Consider the following 12,107-nt stretch of genomic DNA (forward strand, 5'->3'; position numbering starts at 1 on the left):
AATTGCAAAGTGAGAAAAATCTGTAAGATTGAAAAGGCAATTACAGTGTATTACCTACCAATTGGTGAAAAGAAAATGTTTCTCTAGCCAACGATGGAGGTAGGTTCAAATCTGGAAAAAGAGCTTCATACTTTATGAAGTTTGGGAAAGAGCTTGAAAGTTCTGCTGCCGCTAGCCGGCTGTCCCTAACGATCAATGGAGCACCATTAGTGACTTGTCAAACGCTATAACTGTAGGTCATCGGTCATCGTCGTCATCGACAAGAGCTCCCTGTGATGGAACCAACATATATTCATAATTCCATCACATGAAGGCTGCTAGTTTCATGGCATTGCATTGCATTGCAAATCCCAGTAACATTATAATAGAAAACAAGAAAATAAATGAACTTGCAAGTACAAACTTGTCTATAAAGAGATTCATTGATGAAAGAAAGCTCCAGAACCAATAAAAATAAATTGGCCACCGGAGAGACAAAAATAATTAATCATCTGTGGGGAAAAAGGGAAAAGAACATACACATAAAACTGAAATAACATAATATTAATTAGATCATTTAGAACAACAAGAGAAATTGAAAGAACTTGTCTTGGATGAGCCTGCACCATTAACCAGGCTTACTCGATTTGCCGACAATTCAGCCTTATAAGAATCAGAATTGAGGACTTTTCTGCTGATATTGTTGTAAATCTCCCGGATAACAACCTCAAATGCAGCATGAACGTTGGTAGCATCCAGTGCAGATGTCTCCATAAAGAATAATCCTTGTGCTTCTGCAAGCCCTTTGCCCTCCTCTACACTAACATCTCTGATATCCTCCAAATCACACTTGTTTCCAACCAACATTCTAGCCATAGTGCTGTCACAATGAGCTGCATTAATCCAATTCGAACTTTGCTTACAAATTAAGGGCCACATACAGGGAGAAAAGAAAGAAATCATAAATGTAAAACATTGCAAAAGAATGGCATCAGAGAGAGAATCAGAGATGAATACACTTAATAATTAAGTAAAAAATTTATATGCCTCAATGAAACAAGATTGGAAACAATGGTATGAAAGAAAATAAACAATAAGAAGGAAGAATATGCCTCTTTAGGTGACTGCTATACCTAAGGTTAAGAGATGAATACCCTTCACCACCATGAAATAAAATTCTCTTAGCCACCCACCATAAAAAGGAAAAATAACTACACGTGTGAAACACTCTATAAAAGGAAATGTACGCTGACTTTATCCTTGCGAAACACTCTTACTTTCCTTCTCGAAGGTCATCACTGACTTAAGCATAAGAGTAATGCCCCGATGGACCACCGATAGGCCACTTTTACCTTTCTTCTGTAGCATTGGCTATCCAGAGCTCAGTGTGCAATCTACTGACATCTTCAATAAGATGCAACACCTCTACTAACCTATATAAGATTGACCGAATTTTGGAGTAAATTTCTTAAATTTTTTTTATTGGTAAATTACATATACAGCTCGTGGTCTTAAACCCACAACCTCACCCACCACCTCATCATTCTGATGGGAAGAGAATACCATTCGAGCCAGAGATTAATTAGCAAAATATCAGAATAACTAGAGGCATTTTTAATTTAATTTGTACTTTTTTTTTTGCACCATCTCCATAAACTCCAGCAAGAACTTGGTGACAAAATTAGATTTTAATCTACTTCCACCTTTTTTGCATTAATAAAATTTATTTATATAGCTAAAAAAACTCACATATCCTATATTATTATTATTATTATTATTATATATGGGTAATTTCCCAGATTTATTGAGAAACGAGGGAGAGAGAGAATGAGAAAAAGAAGTAGTGTTAACTTACTGGTGAGTTCATCGAGCCAGCGGGTGACGCTGTCAAAGGTAGTCCGGCGAGTAATGTCGTAAACAAGGAGTGCACCGACGGCGCCTCTGTAGTAAGCGGAGGTGACGGCCCTGAAGCGCTCTTGGCCGGCAGTGTCCCAGATCTGGGCCTTCACTTGTTTGCCGTCGATTTCCACCAACTGGGTCTGGAACTCCACTCCGATGGTCGCCTTGGTGTTTGTATCGAACTCGTTGCGAGCGAAGCGGGACAGGAGGTTCGACTTCCCCACTGCTGAGTCCCCAATCAGCACTATCTTGAACAAATACTCCTCCGATCCCACCGCCGATTCCTCATCATGCTCCTCCATATCTCTCTCTCTCTCTCTCTGTGATGTGAAGCGGGGTTGAAGAGGATGCAGACAAGCTGCGTAATTGGCGGGGTTATGGGTGTGACCGTGTGATGACTTGTTTCAAGCACCCACCGCGGTTTCAGTTGTTTTCATGTTCATACTTTTGATTTTTTTGTTTTTATCGTGTCTAGAAGAGAAGCCGCAGATATATTCGAATTAGTGATATTCATTTAATTAGCTATTGTCTTGTCCGATTGAGTTACTACTTTGGGACATACTTGTGAGTTAGCAAGGGTGTGTTTGAAATTGTAATCGTTATTTTTAATTGCCCTTTCTAAATTCGCAATCACAAACGGACCGAGAGAGAAATGATAGATATAACTTTGGCTCAACTGTTCTCTTACGTAGTCATTTAAAAAAATTTTATAAGAAAAAATCTGAAGTAACAACATCCTATGTGAACTTTTTTTTTTTTTTTTTTAAATAGTATTTTTCTTCAGAATAATAACCTTTTTTTTTTAAAAAAAAAAAAATACCAAATAAAAAATAACCATATATAATGTTATTACTTAGAAATTTTTTTATTTTTTATTTTATTTAAAAAAAAATGACCACATAAGAGAAAAATTAGGTTTAAATTGTGTTTTTATCGTTTCTCCTAAATTTATTTAGGAAAAAGAAAAAGTCTAAACGTTATTTTTTTATTCAATTTTTTAAAGAAAATTAACTATTAAATTTATAAGATTTACATAAATAATTAATCACGGTGTAAATTTTACAAATTTAATAATTAATTTTTTTTAAAAAATTAGATGAAAAAGACAGAAAAAGGACAAATAGCAATTCTCTGTGGGAAATTATTTGACACCCACTACTAACTCTTATATATATATATATATATATATATATATTTATGAGCATTTTATGGATGTCAGTGAGAGGGACGTTACGTTGCATACATGTGTTCCATAACCTCGTTGGTTGTGTGGTTATGGCTTGAATCAGACTACCTAACTAAACTCATCCTCGAAAAGACAATGAGAAAAAGAAAAGAACCAAGAAAAAAAGGGCAATGAGACGGAGGCGAGCTATCTACCACAAGTTCTGAACACTTGATTGGACCGATTGGTTGCCTTTAGAGAGGTAGCTATCATCCTCTTTATCAAAGATTTATACATTTTCTTGAGGGTTTATTTATTTATTCAAAAACTTCACTTAAGACTTTGAATTATCACGTATTTTGAAAAGGTTCTTCAAATTTTATAAATCCTCAATTTCACTCTTTAAATTTTCAATTTAATAGAATGTACTCTCTCCGTCAAATATTAAACGTTAAAAGTGATAAATTGATCTTTATACTCGTAATTTTTTTATTTTTTTATTTTATAAAATTTTAAATTTACCCTTAATTTCAAATTAAAAATAAAATAGAAAAACAAAAATTGAAAGGGTAATTTTGTTTTTTTAGTAATTTGAGTTAAGGGTTAATTGCTGAATCTGACGGGAGGGGGTCAATTGAATCAAATTGAAAGTTCAAGGGATTAAATTGAGAATTTTTGAAATTTGGTAAGTCTTCTCAAAACGTCGACTATATAGTTCAATGGTCTAAAGTAAATTTTTTTTTTTATTTACTTTTTACTTTTTGCTCAAAATGGCAAACTCAAATTGGGCCACAGTTTCACTAAAAAAAAAAAAGCCCACGAGATGTCCAATTAATGTTTTATTGGGCTTAAGGCTCATAGCATTGTTTATTGGGCTCTAGCCCACAAGGGAACGCGGCTCAAGTAGGGCTCTAGCCCACGATTAACTTCTCTGCACGAGGGGATAAGTCTTCTTTGTTCAACAACTAGCCTGCACTTATTCCTAAATGATCCGGAAGAGCTTTTACATTGGCTTGGCATCTAGTTTCCATTTGACCCAAGTGAAGCTCTACCCAAAAAGGGCCCCAACAAAAAAAAAAAAAAAAAAAAAAAATGCAAGTTTTTATTTGCAGCCTCGTCAAAACTATTCTTTTTAGTTATTTTGGTGAGCGAATTAAGTGAAAAAGCCTTAAAATCTTCATTTTTCAACCTTACCAATTTGGCCAAAAAAAAGTAGAGAGCGAACAATAATAGTGAGTACTATTCACTCACCAAATAAATTAAAAAATAGCTTCTCTTTCCCCATTTTTCTTTTATGTTTATTTTCTCCTTTAATTGTTAAAGAAATAATAAACAAATCTTTGAAAAAATATATTTAAACGGAATAGTAAAAGTAAAATGTTAAATTAGTCAGGCCGTTAAGGATGCTCTAAAAAAGTAAATATTTAAAGTAAAGAAAATTGTACTTTTAATTATTTTGGTAAATAAAATTTAGTAAAACTGCTAATAATGCTTTACTTTACAGAGATAAGAATGCAGCACAATCTAGCCCAAAGAAGACCTAAGTCATCTTTTTCCTTTTAAAGAGGTGAACTATGCACCAGCTCACCTTCACACAGGTTGCATCAAGATGATTACTTTGCAAGCATCCACTTACTTGCCCATTACTTAATCAAACTCTCAACTTATGTTTTTTCAAGATAAATGCTAGAGGTCAATAAGTTATTTATATTTTACCCATATTTTTTTTATAAATTTAATAGATTAACGATTAGATTTGTAGGATCCACCATTAACTTATGTAAAGTCTGCAAATTTAATGGTTAATTTGTAAAATGTAATTGACAAAATATAAAAAAAAATATTAACCCATAGCATTTTTTATTTATTTTTTTCAATTATGAACCAATCCCATTAGACCTTCCTCTTCATAATGAAAAGGGTTGCTTCCTATGTTATTTTCTTGGTTACATCTTATTTTAATAAAAAACAATATATACTTAATAAGTGAAATAATAATTTTATTCTAAGAAGGGCTCATCTCCTAGAGATTATCCGGTAAAAATGAACGACGGCCACGGAGCATCCACTCAAGACTCCAGTCTCCAGTGAAATACTTACAAAGAGAGCACTAAATGCCAACCAATCATAAAAGATTCTGATTTTATGCAACAGCTGCTGCGATTGTCTTCCATTATCTTACAAATAAAATCAGTCACTTTCATTTGTTTCTTATTTACAATTTTTTTTTTTTTTCTAGCTCTTATTTACATAATTTTTTCTTTTATTTTATTTCTTTTGTCGAGTGCTACACAACCTACACCTACACACGGCATACAAGACACCAATCACGGGCGGAAATCTTCCGCCATCGCTTTTTTAGAACATCTCCAGTAAAATAAGTAAATGACCTATAATAATTAAATTTGACTATTATGATTTTTTTTTTTCTTGAGCTCTAATTTACATAGTTTTTCTTTTGTAAGTAACTATTTTAATATTTTGTTTCTTATAATGTAAATAGTAAATAGGCTCTCATTATATTTATTATTCAAATTACAAATTATTTTTTTAAATTTTTTTCTCTCTCCCACTCTTTCTTTCACTCTATTTCTTTACCTCTTTCTTTTATGCTCTCTCTTACCAACAAAAAAAAAAAAAAAATTTAAAAATTTTAAAAAAATTTATTAAAATATGTATAAAAAATAAATAATTAAAATAAAAATTTATATTTTTTAATAACTATTTTGGCTACTCTAATAGAAGATGCTCTTAATCTGTTCCATATAGACAGAGGTTGACTTTCCTTGATTGAAGTGCTCACTAGGTTAAGGGACCCACAAGGTTCAACTCACACAAATGACAAATGATGAAGAGAACTCTATACAAATCTCCATTGATATTTTCTCTGGAGGCTATGCTTTGACTTAGATATGAATGTCTGAAAATAATTTTTTTAAAAATAAACTTAATTATGACCAACTTTTATGAGAAATGCAATACAACATCTATCTATTTTTTTTATTGGAAAAACTTTAGTTTAACCTCTCGAATTTTTACTCAATTTAACAAATTCTTCCAAATTTTCAAATTTTTCACTTTGGACTCCTAAACTTTCAATTGCTCTCAATGTGAACCCCTCCGTCAGATTTTAAACGTTACACGACGTTTGTACCCCTAAATTTTGTATAAAATTTCATCTTTACCCTTAATTCCAAAACCTTTTTTTATTTTAAAAAAATAAAAATCATGAATATTTTAATCTTTTTTGATATTTTTAACTGCTAAAATTGATGGAATGATCTACATTGAGAGTAATTGAAAGTTCAGGGGTTTAAATTGAGAGATTTGAAAGTTTGAGAGTTTGTCAAATTGCGTGAAAGTTTAGGAGGATACAGTGAAGTTTCCTTTTTCATATTTTATTTTTTGTTCTTTTTAAAATTTATGTGGCATTGTCTCATGACTCTCATTACATAAGAGACTACATTTTTTTTTTCTTTTATCACGCCACATCATCTTTAAAAGATAAAAAAATTTTAAAAAATGATGTATAAAATTACAATAACAAGTATAGATTAGGCAAGAACCAAACAGATTTCACTGCTCGCTGCTGCTATTATTAAAAGTTTGGGGAAACTTCAGAAAACCTCCCTAAACTTTCAGTCAATTTGAAAAACCCCCCATGAATTTCCAAAACTCTCATTTAGGCCATTTGAACTTTAGTTTTCTCTCACTTTTAACCCTTTTAACATTAAACTACATCGTTTTGGGCTGGGTAGGTATTGTAATTTTAGGACACAAAACGACGTAGTTTAATGTTAAAAGGGTCCAAAGCGAGAGAAAATCAAAATTCAGGAGGCCTAAATGAGAGTTTTGAAAATTCAGAGAAATTTTTCAAATTGACTGAAAGTTCAGAGGGGCTTTTTGAAATTTCCCCTAAAAGTTTTTAATATATGCACCGTTGAAGTCTTGAATCGGCCTTTTTGTTAATTCTTTTTTCTTTTTTTCTCTCTCTCCCTCTCCCGAAAAAGTCAAAATATTAACAAACAATTTTTTTTTTCATTTTACATTCATAAAAAGATTATCTAACACCACAAAATTTCCTACATCAAGAAGCTAATCAGAAAGAGTTAAAGGCTTTGCAGCCTTTCTTTTCCTTTGTTACTATTCATTTACCATTTTTCAAAGAAATTAACATCAGAACATTCTAATTTTTTTTTACCTTTTACATCACATTATCCACTTTTTGTGACGTCTCACATCGCCTATGTATAGAGATGGGGATGTGCTTAAATGTATATTACACCCTTAATGACAAAAACATGTTTTAAAGCCGTAATGATCATGATTCCATTAAAACTTCGTAGTTAAGCAAGCTTCTGTTTGAGTAGTACCAGGATGAGTGACTTTCTGAGAAGTTTGGTTCGAGGGGAGCCAAAAACAAACAATATTGTATGTCATTGGGGTGGGGTGGGGTGGGGTGTAACACTTTTTATTACTATTCAACTAAAAAAAAATCACTATAAAATAGAACTTTTTCATTTTTCTAAACAACTTTTTCACTTTTTTATACAAAACATTCTTTTTTTCTTTTTTTTCCACATAAATATACATCAACTGCGGGAGTCTGTCTATGCAGCTGCCAAATTGGGGTAGCCAAGCATCGTCCAACGCGTGGCTGCCTCTAAAAAAAAAAAATAAAAAAAAAAATAAAAATGGAAATGAATTTTTTTTTTTTTTTTTTTGTTAGCTAAATTTTCATGACCTAATATTTGTGTTCTAATGCCTAAAAACTTATTTTTGGATTCAAAACTAAAACCTAGGACTGAAAGATTAACCCTTTAGGGATGATGGTATCAACCTAAAGAGATTCAGTCATCTTCAATTTGGTGCTAATGTCTCAAATTTGATATTAATGCCTCAAATTTGATCATCTATAATCCCATGTAACTTGTTTCCTCTTCAATTAAAAAAAAAAAAAAAAAAAAAAATCTTACTTGGCAGAGTCTTGGCTGACTTTTGTTAGCCAAAAATCTTTACTACAACTACGGTATCTAAGGAAAATGATTTGCCAAACATTTTATAATACTCTTTTTTTAATGGTTGCCAGCTCCTTCAAAGCATAATCATAAAAATTCAACAAAAAAATAATTGAGATGTGGGGGACTGACTTTCTAGAAACATGTCTTGTTTAGTTGTTTTCGACTCATTGAATTGGTAGGGAGCAAACAAGTCAAGAATGTCTGCTGGGGTATCCCCACACCCACTTACAATTCCAAAAACCTCAGCCTAATAAGAGAAGAACCTCATGGAACGAAGCTTCGCGTGAGCTTCAAAGGAGGAAGTACTATGAATTCAATACCCAAAATTCTTCTTCTCTTGCTAGCTCTCTGCATTTGCAGTGCAGAATCTGCAGATCCTTTGGGGCAGTATTGCAATAGCGATACTAACATTAAAAGTGGTAGCAAAATATCAGCAAATATTGATCGCTTATTATCTGCATTGATTTCCAAAACCTCCTCCAATGGCTTTACTTCTACTTCTTATGGTGAAGGGAAAGACCAAGTTTTTGGGCTGGCTCAATGTAGAGGGGATGTCGGCAGCACAGACTGCACAAGTTGTATTCAAGATGCAGCAAAGCAAATCCGCCAACTCTGTCCAAACGAAGCCGATGCAAGAATCTGGTAATCTTAAATTGTCACTTATCTTAAAAGTTTCAGCTTTAACAAAAACACGGTTTGAATTCGGAACCTTTATTGTCATACCATATTAAGGACAGAGTTTTCTTCTAAACTGGGTTGGATGGATTTTTTCCAACCTAATTTATAAAAATGACATGTGTCTTTTTTTTAAATAACATGTGAGATGCATATGAGTTTTAGTAATATTTATTATAACTTTGTCCCTACTATTAAAAAAACTGTGTCCCCATATTAATGACAGAGTTTTCTTCCAAACTATGTTAGAGGAAGTTCCTCAAACCTAATTTATAAAAATGACATGTGTCATTTGAACATGTGAGATGCACATATTTTTTTAAGGATCCGTGCATGCTATAACCCAAAAAGACTGCGTTTTGGGCAATAAAAAAAATGTTTTTAAAGAAATAATATAAATATTAAAACAATTAATAATTTAAAAAATAAAAATATTAAAAAACTAAAACTATTAAAAAACTAAAAATAAAAAATAAAAAATGGGATGGCCGACCACCCCATTTTTGGCCAAGGGGGTGGCTGAAGCTACTCCCATGGCCTATCTAGGGGTAGACGAACCACCCCCATGGCCTTTGGGGGCCTTTGGGCCGGGGGTGGCCACCCCCAAAAGGCCAAAAAAAAAAAAAAAACAAAAAAACAAAACAAAACAAAAAAAGGTTTGGGTTTTGGGGGTGGCCGGACCACCACCAAGGGCCTAGTGGTGGTTTCGGCCACCCCTACGGCTGGGGTGGCTGAAACCACCCCCAGGCCCTTAGTGGTGGTCTGGCCACCCCCAAAACCCAAACCTTTTTTTTCTTTTTTGTCATTTTCGTGGTGGTCGGACCACCTCCAAAGGCCATGGGGTGGTTTGTCCACCCCCAGACCGGCCATGAGCCACCCCTTTGGCCAAAAATGGGGTGGCCGGTCACCCTCTTTTTTTATTTTAGTTTTTTTAATATTTTTAGCTTTCTAATTATTATTATTATTATTTTTATAATTTTTTAGTTTTAATGAATTTTTTATTATTAGTTTTTTAAACCTAATTTTTAACGGTGGATAACAGTACCGTTTAGTGGAAAATGGTACTATAGCATGCATGCGGTAGTTTTCACTACAGCATGCAAGTCAGATCTTTTTTTTAATAATAGGGACAAAGTTGAAATAAGTAATATTAAAAATTAATGTGTATCTCACATGTTCAAATGACATATGTCATTTTATAAACTAGGTTAAAAAAATTCTTCCAATCCAGTTTGGAAGAAAACTCTGTCCCTATATTAAACAACCATGACTTATCAAAAACGCTTAAGCAGATAGAAAAAAATGAATTTAGTCATTTAATTTATATTCTAACAGGTACGACTTTTGCTTTTTACGTTACAACAACAAGAGCTTCATTGGGGAACTAGATACATCTTTTGGTATATTCTATTGGAATGTAGCAAATGTGACAGATCCTGAGACTTTCAACAAAGACCTAGGAGCCCTCATGGATGAAGTCAGAAAAGAAGCTGTTGAGCCTAAGAATGAAGGGCTTGGGAAAGGTGACACCAAAGTGTCACCATTTGTGACAGTTTATGCCTTGGTTCAATGCACAAGGGACCTAGCTCCCCTAGATTGTGCCCAGTGTTTGGCCATTGCTGTGGGAAATTTTGATACCTTTTGCAGCAACCGCAAGGGATGCAGAGTTCTATATAGCAGTTGTTATGTCCGGTATGAGATCTACCCTTTTTTCTTTCCACTGAATTCAAACAACGACAACAAGGCTGATACTCTAATGGCCATAGTTTATCCATAACTTCTTTTCCAAGCTCAGCTGGGAGGGCAAAGAACACAGCTTCAAATGAAGATCTCTGTTACTCTTGGTGTGTGTGAGAATAAATGTCAAGTGCTTGATTTCTGGTCTTACTGGCCTTGCTTGTTGTTCATTGTTCTATTTCTTGCTTTATTTTATTAGCTGCAGTTGTATTGTCATTTTATCATATTCTTATTTTATCTCTCCAAAGGCTATTTAGGTTTTCAAATTGTAATTTTTTAAAAAATGTACTTCTAAACGATATATTTTTCTTCGATTTGATTTAAAATCTCACTTTTGGTATGTGAAAATCATAGAGCCAAACTCACTTTCAATCCACCCATCTAGTGAAGTCGGACAAATATCTGAGAGCATTTTCAATGAACTCTCTATTCCTTAGTTAAAATTTGATTAAAAAAATTCAAATTTTCTAGTTTAACTAGAGCGCTTGATGAAGCCTTTTAGAATTTAATCAAATTTTGGCTAAAATGAGGTCTTAGAGAGCTCGTCGAGAAAACTTTGATATTGGACTAGTTTTGGCATTGTTATATTAAAAAAAACAATTAGACATAGATAAGGATAGGGCTACTGCAACAATACTTATGCTACATGCTACTTTTTTATTTTATTTTTTATTTTTATTGTTACTTGTTTTGTCAAGGGTTTTGATACCTGATCGAATTATGGTTTTGATGATGTTGATGGAAATTGCATTGATGATTTGACAATAACAATGGCAATGATGAATCATCATCCCTGTTGATGCATAAATTATGGTATTTGAAAATCGTTATTCTCCGTTCCATTTCTCTATCATTTAATATAGAGAAATGTTAGGGGTTAATAAGTTTTCTATATTTGACCCATATTCTCTTACAAATTAATCATTAGATTTGTAGACTTATGTGGACATCACATAAGTTAATAGTGGACCATACAAATTTAATAGTTGATCTATTGAATTTATAAGAGAATATCGATCAAATATGAGAAAATTATCTACTTCCATATTTTTTCTTCAAGATGTCAATGCCACAATCATATCGGTATACTTAACGCTTGCCAACCTAAGAGCATGGTATCTACTCCTTAAGCTATAAATCTACATAAGCAACGAATTATGCATGGTATCTACTCTAATTCTTTTATTTCTCAAAGGATTTAGCATGGTATCTACTAAGTTGTACTTCAAGAAAGTATAAATCTATGCAAATCAACAAACATATGAAACATAGGGTATGGTATCTACTCCTGATTTTTCATGTTGATTAATCCAAGAATTCGTGATGAAGTTCTTTTGTGACTTTATTATGCCCAAGACTCAGTCATACAAACACATGCATATGTTGATCAGGCACATTCATATTAGGAATGCAATCAAATAGAAAATAATCAAGTTAAGTATCCCAAAATTTAATTGCAGCAAAAACGCTTTTTGGTCAGGTTGTGCAATGCTTAGTTCCCTTAAGCTTTCTAATTGACCCATGTAATGAGTGTTAAGCCAATGACTCCCAAACCAAATGGTTTTAGGGTATTAGGTGTAAAGATACCCTTAAGGACTTACTAACTCGAGTAAAAAAGGCTACGAAACCAA

General features: G+C 33.0%; 2 protein-coding genes across 2 annotated transcripts; one reads left to right on the forward strand and one right to left on the reverse strand.

Moving 5' to 3' along the window:
• Positions 1-522: 522 nt before the first annotated feature.
• Positions 523-2,326, reverse strand: RABA5B (RAB GTPase homolog A5B). Its single transcript, XM_059593709.2, has 2 exons — positions 1,835-2,326; positions 523-872 (listed from the first exon to the last, which is right to left on the reverse strand). The coding sequence occupies exons 1-2, from the start codon at positions 2,178-2,180 to the stop codon at positions 553-555; spliced, it is 666 nt and encodes a 221-aa protein (XP_059449692.1). The 5' UTR covers positions 2,181-2,326; the 3' UTR covers positions 523-552.
• Positions 2,327-8,340: 6,014 nt separating this feature from the next.
• LOC132180759 (receptor-like protein kinase-related family protein) lies at positions 8,341-10,702 on the forward strand. Its single transcript, XM_059593696.1, has 2 exons — positions 8,341-8,706; positions 10,075-10,702. Exons 1-2 carry the CDS (start codon positions 8,372-8,374, stop codon positions 10,514-10,516), a joined length of 777 nt encoding a protein of 258 aa, XP_059449679.1. The 5' UTR covers positions 8,341-8,371; the 3' UTR covers positions 10,517-10,702.
• The last annotated feature ends 1,405 nt before the right edge of the window (positions 10,703-12,107 follow it).

This window comes from Corylus avellana, chromosome 2 (genome assembly GCF_965113065.1).
Source record: "Corylus avellana chromosome 2, dhCorAvel1.hap1.2, whole genome shotgun sequence".
Classification (NCBI taxonomy): Eukaryota; Viridiplantae; Streptophyta; class Magnoliopsida; order Fagales; family Betulaceae; genus Corylus; species Corylus avellana.